The sequence below is a fragment of the Orcinus orca genome, chromosome 19, assembly GCF_937001465.1.
Source record: "Orcinus orca chromosome 19, mOrcOrc1.1, whole genome shotgun sequence".
NCBI classification, from domain to species: domain Eukaryota; kingdom Metazoa; phylum Chordata; class Mammalia; order Artiodactyla; family Delphinidae; genus Orcinus; species Orcinus orca.
The window spans coordinates 14,753,287-14,770,200 of NC_064577.1; the positions used below are offsets into that span (position 1 = coordinate 14,753,287).

The 16,914-nt window shown below is 52.2% G+C and overlaps 1 protein-coding gene across 4 annotated transcripts in view; it reads left to right on the forward strand.

Moving 5' to 3' along the window:
- The first annotated feature begins 9,798 nt into the window (after positions 1–9,798).
- SHISA6 (shisa family member 6) overlaps positions 9,799–16,914 on the forward strand; it is a 250,722-nt gene continuing 243,606 nt past the window's right edge. For all 4 annotated transcript variants that reach the window (XM_049702240.1, XM_049702241.1, XM_049702242.1 and 1 more), the window contains exon 1: positions 9,799–10,442. In XM_049702240.1, the coding sequence (XP_049558197.1) occupies positions 9,799–10,442 (644 nt within the window). The remainder of the gene's footprint in view (positions 10,443–16,914) is intronic.

Below are 16,914 nucleotides of genomic sequence, written 5' to 3' on the forward strand. Positions count from 1 at the left end.
CGCACAAAGCTAGTGAGGAATTCGGGAAGACTGAAATATCATTAGAGGACAGGGGTGTGCTTTGAAAACAGCACGTTCCTCGCTGCCAGAACTGGTTGGGTTTGACTTTTGATCCAGCCCTTATGTTTTTGCATAACTGGGAGATTTGGCAGCGTGAGAAAAATGAACGCTTTTATTGAACTTCTGCGTTTCCGATACTTTACCATCCGTGGTCTCATTTAATCCTGTGTTGTATGAAAGGCCAGAATTACCTTCTCTATTTTACAGCAAAAGAAACTCTGCCCCAGGAGGTCACATACTAGTCACCGAACTAGTAAAAAGTAACCCAAGGACTGGAATTTAGGTCTTCTGAACTCAGTTCTTAGAGTTTTCGTCCTTTCGTAATGTTTTCATTTTTTCTTCTGGGGTCTGAATTCATTTGATTGTCTGATGAAATGTCTCCTAAAAATAGCATGCATGCACGCAGGCACACACAATTTTGCTATAATTTCAAGAGGTTCCCCATCACCCCCAGGTTGAGAACCACTGTCCTACACTGTGCCATCTCTATAAAGGTGATAGAGTAAAAAACCAGGAAATTCTGAGATAGGACAATAAGCAATTTGAAGATGAGAATCAAGACCAAATTCCCAAGTTCTTTGCCAAATATTCTTTCTTCTCCTGGAATATATTATCTCTCAGAGGGACTGGCGTATCCTGAAATTAAATGTGTTAAAAATTACCTTGGGGGGTTATAGGCAGAAATGGGAACGTATTGATGGAAAATAAAAACCTGAGGAGATACTGAACTGAAAGAATGAGAAGCAGGGTAAAATGAAAAGGAATAAACAGAATGGCCAATTAGATAGTTTCAATCATGAACATTGTGCAACCAGCACGTTGTGCATATTTATGAAATCCATTGCTGGGAGAGGGGCTGTGGTGGAAGTGATGCAGGAAATTGAGTGTGGTTACCTAAACGGGCTCATGGAGGCCAAGTGGGCACAGCCTGTGGTCACCCTTGGCCTGGTGGGATCCATCCCACGCATCACTTTCACCTCTAGCTATTTCCCCCTGCAAGCCCCGGCGAGCCCGTTCTTCGGAGTCGATAGTTGCTCTTGCTGAAAGCTTGGAAGCCACTTGTTGGCTAGGGCACCCGTCACTGTGATTAGACCCGGTGGCAATGTCTTGCCCTTCCTGTCGGTTCTCATGCACGTCCTTCTTCCTAACTGCTAGATGGACCCCGACTCATCATGCTTCCTGCTCTGAGGTCTTCCAGGTCTGCTGGGTTTAATTCACTGCCCTGCTGTGACCTCCCTCTCTGGTGTAACCTCTCTGGACCGACTGGCCGGTTCTAAATGAACCCTCTGCTTCACTCCTCCCGTGTGATTCCACTGAGCTTGTGGACGTTCTGAAAGGCCTGAACACAACTCCAATGTTGTCTGTCTCAGGATAACCCTGGCCCCGGTTTCTCTCTTTTGATCTGTAGTGTCTACAACCCAGGAGCTATCTCTGTCACCACACCAGTGCCACCATGACCTTGTCCTTCAGCACCTGGTGACTCCTCGGATAGAAAGATTTGGAAGGAGTTCATCTCCACTCCCCAAGCTTGGGCTTCTAGGAGATAGAGTTGGGGCTGGGAGCTGGGATATGAGGGTAAAATCGAACAGGCACCATCAGGGGCTGAGCCAGGACTTGAAAAATAAGTTGGAAAATCAGACCCTCAAGCCAAGGTCAAGAAATAGTTCTCAGGCTCTCTGGCCAACTATCTCCAGAAGTTCCTTTGCCGCAGGCCAGCCCTCCCTCCTTTAATTGCTTCCTGGCTCCTGCAGGACCTATCTGCACACTGGTTATGTCTGAAGATGGGGTTATTCAATGTCTTGATCAAGACTGAGCATGTCAGAATGGACCTCTGTCCACAGAAGTCATTCCAGGATCAAACTAGTAATTTTGAAAATTGATGGGAGTTAACAACAACAAAATTGGTCCTTTCAGCCCAGTTACCTCAGTTATTTTAATGATGGCATCCGTCTCTTCAGTGATTCACCCTTAGCTTGGCACTCACCCAACAGATGGTCCATCCAGATAGTGTCTACATTCTGAAACAGAATCAAGAATTGCTGTTTATTCATTTGTCTGTATTAATGACCAATTTGTGCCCAGTCAATTGGATTAGATCAGTGGGTTAGATCCAATTAGTGAATTCAATTTTTTTTTCCCTTTAAAGGAAAAAGCTACCCCAACCATTTTTAGCGGGTTGTTTTAAATCACATGTACCTATTCTACTGAAGGCACTACTGCCTATGGCAGGTTCAACTTCCTGGAAGTCGGAAACAGAATTCAAGGTAACCCATGTGACACAATAGACACAAAAGGCATGATCTAAAGGTAGGACGCAGAAGTATGAAAAACAGTTTGTACTGACACAGAACACAGGTTGATACGAACCCTATGCCATCTATGTCTAATGCGCTCGTAACAGGCTTCCTAGTTTTATAGGGAAATATATTTTTGTATGTTAATCCCTGGTGGTTTGGAATAAAATATCAATAAATTACAACCGAAGAGAAAATGGAATAGCAATGCACAGAATCTGCACATGAATATCTGAGAGAGGCTGTATGATGATTATCTTTGGCATTCACTTGGCAAACACTTCATTATCACTTTTCTCGGGAAGTGCTAACCCCGGTGTGCATTTCTTCTAGCTGTAAATCAGTGACGTCTTTCAGTAAAAAGCACATAATGACCAATGACGTTGGTGTCCCTCACCCTCTCACCCCCTTCCTTTCATAAATGTTTCTGTTTGGGGCAATAACGCTGTATAATTGGAACAGCATTCTAAAACCACACCTACATAAAGTAACAGAACTATGCTTGAACCACTATGACTGTCGCCTCTCACTGAGCTATTAGGCAAATAGGATTTATTTCTCGTACTAATTCCAGCTATAGTTAATCTCTGCTGGCTATTTGGAGCTTTGTGTGTGGAAGGGCTTTCTGAGGCTATGCCTGGTCTCAGCAGGAAAGGGTTTGTTAATTGATTAGTGATGTCTGCTCTGGGCACAGGAGGAGGGCATCATAGCAGAGAACACTGTTACAGCCTGTCCTACCATAAGGAGTGACTGGATGCAATGCTATGTAGATAAATCACATTCCATAGATCCAGCTAAACGTGTCCTTTGAAAATGATTCGGTACAAGTTTACCCAGGAAACACACAACTAAAATGAGCTACTCTGTGACTCAGTACATGCTTGGGGATACAGAAGAGCTTTACCTACATTAAAAGGGGGGAAAGCCCCAAACTCTCAATCATTTAGTGTTGTAATGTGACCTTATTCTTAAGACAGTCACAATAGCTAGACCAATTCTAACAGTAGGGTTCTACGTCTTGGGCTTAAAAGTATAAAAGTGCATGCATCTTCACCTGTCTTTGCTAATAATGTCACAACAAACGTGGAGAAAACCACATTTGATAGCCCTAGATGATCACAGTAGGAAAGCAGCCCCTTAAGGAGAGCTTCTCAAGAAGCTGTTAAGATGTTGAGCTCACATGTGGCCCACACATTAGACTCTTCAATTGTGTTTCCAGCGTGTCTCCAAGGTGCTTTGAATCTGCTAAGGCATCCTCCTGGTAGTGTAGCTCACGACCTAACTAAAAGAGTCTGTGTCCTAGGGAACTGCTGGACACTCAGCTCGGGGGAAAAACATTTCTGAAGTCTTCTCAAACCTTTTTATTTTTGCCTCTCAATCTCTGGTGTCCTAGCTCCAGCTGCCATGACAAGATACCGAAAACTGGGCGGCTGAAACAACAGGAATTTATTTCTACCCTTTCGGGAGAGTGGAGATCCAAATCAAGGTGCCAGCAGAGTTGGTGCCTGGTGAGGGCTCTCTCCTTGGGTTGCAGACAGCTGCCTTCCTGCTGTGTCCTCACACGGCATGGGGATGGTGTTAGAGCTTCAACATATGAATTCTGGGGGGACACATTTAGTCGATCACATCTGGTATGTGGTAGAGGGAAGGCACTTCTATGAGGCCCTATGTAGGATTCCAGATTTCAAGTCAGAAAGCATAATTTATTTGTTTGTATTTTGGACTAGCACATAGTGGGTGCTCATTAAATATTTATTGAAGGGCTAATTGGTAGAATAAATGATAAAGAATGAATAAGTGAATGCAGAAGTGAGTTAACCTCGGGCCAGGTTAGGCACAGGGATAATTTGAGGTCATTTTTGCCCTCACTTGTCTGGCTAACCAGAGGTCTGCTTAGAAGAAAGTGTCTAGAGGATATGAATTCTTGCAAATTCTGAAATGCCACAATTCTAGAGTTCTAATTAGACGGGATGCAAACTTCCTTAACTCCATCTCTAGGTGGGGAATGCCAGGGGAAGGCAGTCCCTTTCCTGTGCTGCCTATTTGGAATCTCTTTTCTTTCTCTTGAGCAATTGCTTCAGTCTTGAAAAGGGTATAAAAAAAGAGTTACTCATTTCCAGTGTGACCTAAACTGCAATTCTCTAATAAAAGATGGCAAACGTGACCTCTCTTCCTTTCTTCTTCATCTGCACACGTTTTCATCATGTTTTGTACAGAGCACATCACCCTTCCATGCAGTAGGTGTATGGGTTGAATTGTGCCTCCCCTCTCCCACCCCCCAAATTCATATGCTAAAGTCCTCACCTCCAGGGCCTCAGAATGTGACCTTATTTGGAGAAAGAGGTAATAAAATTAAAATGAAGTGATCAGAGTGGGCCCTAATCCAATATGACTCATGTCCTTATAAAAAGAGGGGAACATGGAGACCAACATGCATGCAAGTAGAACATCATGTGTACATAATGACAGCTATCTACAAGCCAAGGAGAGACACTTAGAGAAGATCCTGTACTCAGAAGGAATCAACCCTGCCAACACCTTGATTTCAGACTTCCAGCTTCCAGAATTGCGAGACAATCATTTTCTATTCTGCAAGCCACCTGGTTTGTGGTACTTTGTGATGGCAGCCCTAGCAAATTCATACAGCAGCTCATGAAAAATAGCTTCGGACATCTAGTGGCTGGAAGTTGCACCTAATACATTTCTGTTCAGCATCTGTGCTGTGATCTGTGGATGGACTTAGCTGTCTGTTGTGTTGTAGTAAACCATCACAATACTGAATGGTTTCAAACACCTACAACACCATCAGTCTGTCACTTCTCATGATTCGGTGGGTTGTCTGGGGCCGAGACGGATGATTCCTCTTCTGGCTTCACTTGGGTCCCATCCTTTGCTGCGTTCCGCTGGGGGCTCAACTGGGAATCAAATGCCAAAGGTGGCATCTTGTCTCCCAGGGTCTTTCTCCATGTCGTGGTGGTCTCGCTCCTCCTCACAGAGTATAACAGGCAGCCCACGCCTCTTACATGGCAGCTCGATCTCAAGAATGCAAAGGAAGACGGTGCCAGGCCTCTTAATGGCTAGACTCAGACTGGCTGGGCATCACTTCTGCCACGTGCCATCAGGCAAAGCAAGTCGAAAGGCTGGCCTAGCCTCAAAGGGAAGACAGACAGACGCCACCCCTTGTGAAAAGGAGTGGCCATCATCTGTCTACCATAGCTAGGTGGAAACCCTAAGTCAGAATGGAGACAGAAAATACATGCTATATCCATAGGATGCCTTTGGCTGCACGTAAGAAAAGCTCTGGATTCAAAGAGGCTTTGACATAAGAAACTTAATTCTCTTACGTTATTGGAAGATCGGAGTTGTGAGAGCCTAGGGCAAAGTTCCCTGAATGGCTTCATGATGTTCCTTCTGTCATCCTCAGTGTATCAGTCAGGATGGGTTAAGATACGCTGCAATAATAGACCCAATCCCAGTGGCTTTAAGAAGAGTTCAGTTTTACTCAGGCTACGTGTCCATGGTGGGGCCTCCTCACTGACATCGCTTCCAGGCTGACAAAGCCACTCCCACCTGGAGCATCGCTGGTCACCATGGCAGGAGAAAACGAGAGCTCTCCCATGTCTTAAAGCGGCAACTGGATGCTCTGGTTCAGAAATGACATGCACCATTTTTGCTCAGGATTTTTGACCAGTAGTACTAAGTCACTCTCCCCTCCTGCTCACTAATGGGCCAGGAATTGCAATTCTACAGTCTGCCTGGAAGGGCAGAGATATTTCTTGTGCAGCACTGATGACTATCAAACTGAATATCAATTTCAACTAATGACTGGTTTCTGTCCCCCCTGCCTCACCCCCTCAGCCCCCCATGGTCATAACCTCCACGGAAACAACACTTAAAAAAGTAGAGCAAGGAAAATTTCCCCAGAATCTCCCAACAGTTCCCGCACTTAGCATTGGCCAGAGCTGGATCACATATCCATTCTTAACTAATCTGGCAAGGGCAATGGGATTATTATGATTGGCTCAATGCCATTGGGATCTGTCTTCTAGAGCCAGGGATTGGGTCACTGTCTCCTGAGCCTACGAGCGCTCTGAAGTTGTATGTATAGGTGTTGAAAAAGATGATTCTTAGGCACTTTTTAATAAGTCACATCCGCAACAGAAAGATGCTTCCATACTGTCAACAATACAGGTACTGAAACTAGAAGGAGAAAGTAGGGGAATGAATGTTGGTGGGCAACCAGCCTGGTCAACTACAAAGGGCAAAGTGTCAATAAGATGTATAGTGTTTTGCATTCAATAAGAGTTAGAATAGATAACCCCTAACATCCTGTTCAATTCTGAGATCTACTATTTTCTGTGAGTTTGTTGATGCTACCATCTATGAGCACAGAGGTTCAGAACATATTTGTGAGGGTGGTCTGAGGAGCCAAAGCAATTTCCCTTACTTAGTGCCACCGATCAAATTCTGTTAGAGTCCCACGCAAAGAAGGCATGTTTCTACCCATTGCTAGGAAGCTCCCAATTTTGGAATAATGATGGGGAGGTGAAAGCTCAGGGAAGAGAAAAGGAAGGGATTGGCTTTAAAATTGCACATAGTCTGAAGGTAAAAAATTTGTACTTATGATTCCCAAATGTATGTGTGTGTGTTACGATATATACTTTTATCTGCTGTCCTGAGCTTAACGCTTGTGCTGAATTGCACCACTTAGAGCTCTAAAAGGCATTTCCACGTGACCATCACGAATGCTGTCCTGAACCTGCCCTTTGACCACCAACTACCAGAAACCTACTTCACCCCTTCATCTTCTTTTACCTGGATTATCCGAAAGGCTTCCATATCTCTCTTCTCCCATCCAGTGTTCCTTACTCCAGTTGACTTAGAGATCCAGTGAACATGTAAATCTGACTGACTTCCCTTTGAGTAAAACCCACCAATAGTTCTCCATCAGCTGCAGAATAAATTCAAGTTCTTTGGCAGGGGATACAGCCCTCTTCTGCCAGCTTTATTTGGAAGACTCCCTCCAAGTTTATGCTCAGCTGCTGTCTCCCCAGCTCGCACACCCCACTGCCTCCTGTCTTCTGGATTTTGTGAATGATGCTCCCTCTGCTGGGAGTGTCCTTCCCCTCTTGTTTGCTGTATTAACTTCGAGATTCTGCTCCTTATCTCGTTGAGAAAACTGCCTTCGATTCCACCTTTCCCCTCCCGGGCTAGGTTGGGTGCCTGTCATCTGGGTGCCTCTCAGAGCACACTTGGTGCCCACCTTTGTCATGGGACATAACCATGGATAAGTTCATCATTTGTTGTCTGCCTCCCCAGTGGTTTACAAGCTCCCCTTCCTTGAGGAAAGGGACTGTCTTATTTAGCTTTTATCTCAGCACTTAGCACAGTGCTGGGTGGAGAGTAGGCACTAACTAAAATAAATGCTTGTTGAACAGAATCATGAAGAAGAGGGTGGCAGCTGAGTAGAGAGAATTGGGGGAGTGGGAGAGGGTGCAGGGGAAGAGGCAGGAAATGGAGAGATAGAAGCAAGTGGGGAGCTGCCAGGGGAGTTTGTGAACCTCCCATCCTAGGATCGAGGTCTCCCTCGGGGGCCTTGGAATCTGGGTTTCAGCTCCAATTGATCCATTCCGGATTCTGAGAAGAGGCGTTCTGCCACTCCTGCATGGGGGATCCTTGATTTGGGTCACACGTGAGACTGAATGGACAGCTCTGGGGACAATCTCTACTGCCCGCACACTGATGAACTGTCCCCTGCCTTCAACCTAAGTACCTGGGCACTTGCTCAAAGGGCCAGAACTGTTGGCAGAATTTTGGACGTCGCTTTTTGTTCTCATTTTCCTGCCCCCAGCTCCACCCCCTCAGGTCAAAGATGAGGATTGTAACTCCCCCTTGGGTGGCCTCATGGCTTTGAAAGTTAGACTCAGGCCTCCTTTCCCAGACCCAAGCAGTAAGCACGCAGGAACGCCCCTTTTCCCCCTCCCCACCCCGCCCCCGCCCCCATCAGCTAAAGCGGAGGAATTTCAGCGCTGAGGCTCAGAGGCTAGGAGAGCTTCCCTAACTCTTCCCGAACGCTCTGGGGAAGGTCCCCGGAAAGAGGCAATGAGGTGCTCTCCCGCGCTGGGGCTGCCTGTGTGCTGGGTGCGCAGCAGAGTGCCCAAGAGGAGGAGCGCGCAGTCCCTGCTCGCTGGTAGCCCAGTAACTTCAGAGGAGCGACTTGACCCCTGGTCTCAGTTTAGGAACCTGTAGCAATGGGCCTGACCGCTTCCCTCCGCTGCGAGCGTCGCCACTAGGGAGAAGCAAAGGCTCGCAGACACCCCAACTCCCGCTCGGGCCGCGCACGCACGGACTGGGGTGGGGCGGGAGCGGCCGCGAGGGCTGGACCGGGCCCGGGCAGGGGGGCCTGGCCCCGCCAAAGGCCGGCTCCCGGGCCCCTGTTGGCCGCGTTGATGAACCGGTGTCCTGGGCTTTGGTGACGCGGAGCTGCGGGCGCCGCGAGCGGGGAGCGGCGAAGAGGAGCCCCCCCCTCCCCCGGGCGCCCGGGCGTGGAGACGTGGGCGGCGGTGAGCGGCGCCCCCCTCCGCTCGCCTCCCCTCCCCCGCCGCCCCCGCCGGCCCCGGCCGGCCCCTCCCCGCGCGGCGCTCCCGCGTGTGCGGGTGTCTCCCTCGCTCCTCTCGCACACTCTCCGGCACTCGTGCAGGCGGCTCCCGGCTTGGCAGCTCGCACCGGTCGCCGCCCCGCCGCCTCTGCAGTCGCAGCCGGGCATGGTGAGTGAGTGAGGTCGGGCGCCGCGCGCTCCCCAGCTCGCCGCCCGACCCCAGGCGCCGCCCGCTCCGTCCCGGGGAGCTGGCGGCGGCGGCGGCGGCGGCGCGGGCGCGCCGCGGGGCTGGCGGCCGGGGAGCGGGCGGCCCGTGCGCCCGGGGCCTCGGGGCCCCGTCTCGGGAGCGGGCTCCGCGCCCCTCCCGGCCCCAGCCTCGCTCCTCGAGGGCTGCGCGCTCCCTCCCCTCCCGCCGTCCGCCTCCCAGTCGCCCCACCCCGTGACCATCTCCCCGTCTTGTCCCGCAGGACCCGCCCGGACGGGACCACGCCGCAGCCGCCGCCGGGAGCCGCGCTTCGGGTCCCGCCTGAGCCGAGCCGCGCGCGGGGCCGCCGCCGCCACCGGCGGGGGATGGGGCTGCCCGGGAGGCGCGCCGAGCCCGCGTGGGGAGCGCGGAGCCGGCGCGCAGCCTGAGTCCCGGCCGCCCGCGCCGGGCTGGTCCGTGCGCACCGCGCGCCGCCGCCGCCGCCGCCGCCGCCGCCCCACGCGCCCCGATGGCGCCATCGCCCCGGCGCCGCTGACCGCCCCGCGCCGCCAGCCCGGCCCGCGCGGCCCCCTCGGAGCCCGGCCGGCACGGGGAGCGGCCTGCCGCGGAAGCCTCCCCGCGCCCTCCCGCCCGGCCCCGCCATGGCGCTGCGGCGCCTCCTGCTGCTGCTGCTGTCGCTGCTCTCGCTGCAGCCCCTGGACCTGCTGCCCGGCGCCTCGGGCGCCCGCGGCCGCGCCGCCAACCGGACCCTGAGCGCCGGCGCCGCGGCCGTCGGGGGCCGGCGGCCCGGGGGCGCCCTGGCCCGGGGCGGCCGCGAGCTGAACGGCACCGTCCGGGCGCCCGGTGGCCCGGAGGCGGGGAGCCGGCGGGGGCAGCCCGCGGCGGCGGTGGCGGCGGCGGCCAGCGCGCCCGTCACCTACGAGACGTGCTGGGGCTACTACGACGTGAGCGGCCAGTACGATAAGGAGTTCGAGTGCAACAACAGCGAGAGCGGCTACCTGTACTGCTGCGGCACCTGCTACTACCGCTTCTGCTGCAAGAAGCGCCACGAGAAGCTGGACCAGCGCCAGTGCACCAACTACCAGAGTCCGGTGTGGGTGCAGACGCCCAGCACCAAGGTGGTGTCGCCGGGGCCCGAGAACAAGTACGACCCGGAGAAGGACAAGACCAACTTCACCGTCTACATCACCTGCGGGGTGATTGCCTTCGTCATCGTGGCCGGCGTCTTCGCCAAGGTCTCGTACGACAAGGCCCACCGCCCTCCTCGGGAGATGAACATCCACAGGTGAGCGCGGCCGCCCGGGGCCTGGCCCCAGACTCCCGGCGGCCTCACCCCTCTTTCCAGGCTTCCCGGTCCTCTTGGCATCCCCCCCTCCCCGAGTCTCTGTGTCTCTGTCTCTCTCTCGACTCTTTTAAGTCAACTGAGCACCCCTTGCCTCTTTGACAAGCAATGAATCGGAGCCTCTGTTCCCTCTTCTCCATTTCCTCAGAACCGGGAACGCATGCTTTGGTTGGTAGGGGGATTTGCAGGGCAGAGTAGGGAGTGGTGGAGTCCGTGAGTCTGAGTCTAAGAATTGTACACATTCCGTAAGCCTGGGTAGGGGTCCAGGGTGTAGTTTTCAAGGCAGGTGGGCGCCTCGGTGCAGGCTCTTACTGCATTCGGTTTTCTGAGTCAAACCAGAGCATCATCTTGGATGTAGGAGATTGAACGATGTTGGAACCTTACTGAAAAGAGTGTGAACTGGGTGTTCCCGTGTGTTGGAGATGCGGGTGATACGGAAAAGAAGCCTCCTGGGGTGAGAAGGAATGCAGATCTAACCATTCCATCTTGACCAAGGGCATATGGTGTCTATTCATTGCATCCTGCTGAGTGGGATGCTTCGCTTTCCCGCTGAGACTGGAGGACTTGTTCTTTTAAACCCTGTGGGCAGAACTCTCTGAGTTAACACTTCTTGCTGTGTTCAACCCGGTGGGCATCTTTCACTGTTTCCATAGGGAGGCAGTGGGAGCTGCCTCCCACCGAAACTTATGCCAAGAGCTTGAAATATGGTTGTGCAGGGTTCCACCCTGACTGCCTCCCTCCCACCCCGCCCTCCAGCTCCCTGAGCGCCCCTTGGGAACGGGAAACCAGCTTCTCTTTACAGCTCTGTTAATGATGTGCCCAGTGGGTGCAAACTCAGCTCTGCTTCCAGTCCCCTCGTGCTGATGAACGGCTGGACGTGGTTCAACAGTCTTTCAAGGAACAAACCCTGCCCCGGGACATGCCTCCATCCCTGGCACATGGTGTGGGCACTGCCGTAGTAATCGGGACCACCCCACACCGCCCAGACCAGTTTCTCTGAGTTTGCCCGGCAGGCCCACACCCAAGCCCTACAGCTGTAGCTCATCTCCGCACTCTGCCTGTTATCCTTTCGACCTGAAAACCTTCCCCCACTGCTGCGGACATTAGTCACCTGTACCTTGTTGAAGAGAGAGAAAGGCAGATAGAAATTTCTGGGCGTGATTTCTTTCCCCCCTGGATACTGTGGGTGTTGAGAAAAGATGATACTCTCTGGCGGATTTTGAGTCAAATCCACAAAGTGTGGGTACTTTTCACGTTGACAAACTCAGGTGTTGGGATCGGGTGCTTCTGAGAGGAGATGGGTTTCTCAGCCTCGCTCGTTAACCCTGAAGTAAGTAAGTCTGTGGCTGGTTGGTCCTGGAAAATGATGGAAGAATCGTGGCACATGTGGTCAGTGCTGGCTCTTAAAAGCAGAGGGTCGGTGGGATGGAGAGAGCAAAATCAGGACAAGACGCTCCCTCCTTCGGGTTTTGTCTGGCAAAGAATTCCCTCTCTTGGTCCCCTTCCTGAAGCAGATGTGCCTGGTTCTTCTGCCTCTGCCTCTGGTCCCCTTGGTTGTTCACCTTCCCCTTCTTCTGTGCTTCTGGCCTCTCATCACACCTCCTGCCAGTGGATTCCCACGAAGCTTTCTTTGGGTTTCTCTCTTCCCCGAGCCATTCTCCTCTGCACCCTTGGGGAGACCTGCCCCCTGCCCTGCCCTCCACCTCCTACTGAATTTATTCATCATCACCTGGGAGGATGCTTGATGGCCTCTCGATGCTGGCGTTGGCCTGCGTTCTACGGGCTTTGACCTTGGAGATGTCACTGTCCCCCCACCATGCTGACTCCCCAGCCCACTCCAAACTAGGGTGACTAGTGTGTGTTCAGGTGTGCGCCTCAGTGGTGATGCCGTGGGGGCAGTTTCTCACCGAGGTTGGGAAAGAGAGGCAGCCGAGGGAAGGGCGACGCATCTCAGCCCTCAGACCATTATGTAAATGTGGGCTGCTTCTCCCGCAAATTCACCTCCTGATTTTATTCAGTTCACAGCACCTCTTCCAGCAGCTGCAGTCTCGCCTGTTCAGTGCTTGGGAAGCCATCATGTTGATGCTTGTTAGGTAGGGGACGGAGCCTGTCTTCGTGTTTGGGAGTGGCATAGGAGAGAGGACAGAGCACGAGCGATCCATCTGGGACACTCCCTGAATGACCTTGGGCAGGTCGGGGAAACATCTTTCCATCCTGGATAACTCAGGCACAGCGGCATCCCACCCCAGCCTCTCCCTTCTCGGGCATGTCGGGGTGCGTGTGCACATTTGCACGAGCAGCCCCCCGACTCCCAGGCGTGCATGAGTGATATCACCACGCTCCCACTTTGCTCACGCCTCAGAGTTCGTTGCTTGCTGTTTCAGGGAGTTTGGGGTCCAGATTGCCTTGTTGGGGACCTGGGGTCGGGAAAAGGAGAGAACGATGGAGAAGGAGACAAACATTCACACCATAATGGGTCCTCCCTGGGGAAAGTGAAGGAGAAGGAATGTGTACTCTTCAGAGGTCCACAGGAGAGGTGGGTCGTGTGCTCGGTTCCGTACTCCTTGAAATAGTTCAGCAAAGGCATTTCCTTTCTGGAAAGGCAAAGATCATTTTACTGATTGCAGCATGTGAGCCTCTGCGAAGATGGTGGTTGGGCAAAGGGGCTGAGCGGGAGGGATGTTTGTGGGAGTGTTAGAAGGGTGAAAAGGAAGATGCTGCCTTAGGACGAGCCATCTGCCTCCTCTGTCCCCCTTAGGGCGGGCTTTCTTCTTCCCTCTCCAGCCCCCACAGGGAGGAAGATTTAGTCTTTCCCAGAAGTGATTAGACCTTGCCATCTGTGTGAGAAGTCCCACCCCGCGCCCCCCCCCGCCCCACCCCCCACCCCCGCCGTGTCTGTGGGGCAATCATCGCCTCTCACGCCAGAGCACGTGAGCACAGACTCTCAGCTGGACTTCAGGGAGGGGAAAGAGGTGGAGCCGAGTTCTGGATCTGGAGAGCCCTGGACGTCGGGTGCCCACCTTTCCCGCCCAGAACCCCATTTCCCACCAGCATCTCGGCCTCACCTAGCCCTTCTTCCCACCTGCCCGGGCTGAGGCTCAAGCTGCCGGCCCTCAGGCGTCCGCCCGTCTCAGTGTTTCCCGAGTGGCTTCTGCGGTGCTTCCCTGGGGCTGCCTCTTCAGTGAGGGGCTGCCATGGCCTGCAAGGGCAGGGGCCTGCCCAGGACACGGCCTCAGAGGCGGGCTCCCTGTTGACATTGGGCTCCAAACCAGCCGTCCCACATTCCAACCTGTTCCTTCCTCCTCGCCCTGTGTTCATTGGTCAGAGTCTTGGAGATGAGAATCATTCTGAGCGAGGAACTGTGTGGCCTTTTTAAAAGATGGCTAATCAGATAAGTCAGGAAGCTACTAGGATGCCGTAGGTGCAGTTGGTGGGGCCATAGGTGCCCGGGGTCCTCCCACTGCCTGCACAGGGATGAAGGATGGAGGAATTTAAGGTGGGGATTGGTGTGGAGAAGTACTCAGGGCTGAGGAATGAAAAACCTGGCTGACCGATGTTGTAAGGGAAAAGGAAGCATGTTAGGAGGCGACCCTGGTAGCCATCAAAAGGGACCTTCATCTTCGGGTTCCTCTGCTTGTTTCTAGAAGCATCAAGGGAACACTGTGTCCTACCTTCTCTTCCTCCAGAAATTAATTACAAACCCCAAGAGCTCTGTTTTGTCCTCACAGACCACGTAATTGCAGTAGTGGGACCCCTCTGCCGGCTGATTTAGTGAGCTCTCTTCCTAGGTTTCTGGGCAATGAATTGTCAAATCACGCCAAACACTCCATTTTTTCAAGCACGTTGGGCTCACTGTAATGAATTGATCTAAACTGAGAGTCAACTTGTTTTTTGTTTTTTTTTTTTAACTTCAAAGATAGCAGTTGTTGGGAAAGAAAAAGAAAGCGTCTTGCCTTGGACTGAAGGTCTTAGCCTTGCATGTTTTCCATTTTCTTTGAGTAAGAAAAAAAAATGCACAAAGGGAACGCAGTGAAATTGTGGAAGAATTTAAGAAGGCTTATGGAGGAAGGGGTTCGGGGAAGGATACCAGGAAGACAGAAAGAAACAAAAATAGTAAAGGGAGGAAGGTAATCAGGTGAGAGAGGTGGGTGGCATTGCCCAGATCTGTGCTTGGCTTCCTCCTGACCCCTGCAGCTACGTGCATATGTATTCATTCAACAGATGAGCCCTGCCCACCCGCTGTGGGCAAGGAACAGTTCAGATTATAAAATGTAAGCCTGTCGAGTGTATGTTACTTTTGACCCACGAGGCAAAGCAGAGTTCATTCTCCATGGAGCAGGTCAGCCATGCAAAAAGCCCCGCCCTTGGACAGCCCTCCCTGGAACATTGCTTGCTGTCTTCCTGGCCTCTCCCACCTCCCCCCAGCCCCAGAAGGCATGCACGTCGGTCCCTTTTCCCTGCCCACAACCCTGTCCCACGGCCAGAGCACATTCGTTCGGAGGAATCTGCTGCTGAGTTACTAAGACTTGACCCACAGTTCTCTTGGCTGCCACAACACAGGAGGAGAAAAAGTCCAGCGCACTGTTTCCAACCTGTTTTAATGAGAGATCAAGTGAGCGTGCAGTCGATTTCAGATCAGTTGTGCAGGAAGTCGTGATGTGGAGCTGAAAAAGTGAGCTGACCGAAAGAGGTGATCCCAGACAGACGTACCCTGGGATCCAGAAGAGAAGGGAACTACGCAGAAAGAAGCTTCATCCTCCCAGCTCCCCTGCCGGCTTTTCCGGGGCCTGCCAGGATGGCCCTGAGATCTTCACTCTCCGGCTCGTCGCCGTCGTCAGCCAGAGTCCCCACAGCGTGTCAGAAGTTACACCCAATCCCTGGCTGCTGGGTGTCACCACTGGCCTTCTCTGCCACCCGCCCCCCCCCCCAACCACCACCAAAGTCCTGCACAGTCTTTTTGACATTAAGGTGAATTCAAGTGCATTTTGTCTGACAATTCTCGGTACATCCCTTGACAGTATATATCCCGTGGAGCCACAGTACTGTGGTTTGAACTCCCTTGCGTATAGACCATCTCAGATGGGTGGCAGGGGAGGGAGCTCTGACGGACTGTATGAGGGCCTAGGTGAAGTTCATTTTAAAAATACTGTCTGCTGTGATTTTTTTCGCCTCTTTTCTCTACCTTAGGAAACCCCTACCTGTTATTTTTCCCCGAGTCACATTGTTGACCCCCCACTTCCAGCATCTTCGTTCCTGAATGTTGCAGACGGGGAAGAGGGGTTGGCCGGGGGGTTTACCAGCAACCCTTCCGAGGGTCTCAGACCCTTGGCCTTGAGCAGGCTTATTTTACACCCATTCAGGACAGATTGCTAACCTCGTCTTCTTTTTTTTTTTTTATCTCTAGAAGTAAAACCAGAATGTTCTGAAAAGGCAGAGTAGTGCTTTCTATTATTTAGTCATGCATTACAGAACCATAGAATTTTTATTGTGGGCAGGTCGTTGAACTGAACTCTCTGATTTTGTAAGCCAAGCAGCTGAAGCCGGGGGAGGCCAGGTGACGATGCCAAGGGTCCTCAGGGATCTTGAACTATAGAAGCCGGTGTGCGGGTATCCTGGGCCACAGCCTCGTCTTCTTGCCCAGTGGAAATCTATTCTGTTTTACTTTATGTACAAATAACTTTCAGATATTTAGAGATGTGAGTGCCAGCCTTCTGCCTTCTCTTGCTTCCCTACATTTTTTCTCATTCAATTTTTCCATCCACTAGAATGATTTCCGTTCATCTTTCCTGGTCCTTGACGGTTTCTCCGAATTCCTTTGTAAAGGGCAATACCCTGATCTAAGTTTATTATTATTACCCTTTCATAAGATTTGAGTAATGCAGCCCATTTGAAGAAGGAAAATACAGCACAAGCCAAAGAGTTGTGAACCAGAGCAATGGGTCACTGGATAAAACTATGGGCAGAAACCTGTAATGAAAAAGACGGGCTGTGAATGCTTTCTCTCTGTCCCAGAGATGGGCGGGGATGCTGAAACCGACCAGGTGCGACCTGGTCCGACCGACCAGAGACCAGAGCTCCACCCAGGCATCCCGTGGTCCTGAGAGGGAGTGATTTCAGCTTTGTCCTCCAGGATGGCTCCCTACGTATAAGACAGCTCTGTGACCCACAGACGTACGTTAACTGGTGCCTTGTCCTGCCCTTTCTCAGCTCTGGGCTGAGAGACCGCGGGGCCAGGGTGAATGCAAGGTGAGGGCTTCAGAGAAGCTTTGGGGAGGATGGCTAATGAAGCTGGACATTTGGGTCCCATCATTATGAGAAATTAACGTCTGTGGCATGCAGTTCGGGGCTTTTGCCTGCATTGCGCCCAAGTCCTCCTTGGGAAGAACCGGGGCATACCTATCCTAATGTGTCATCC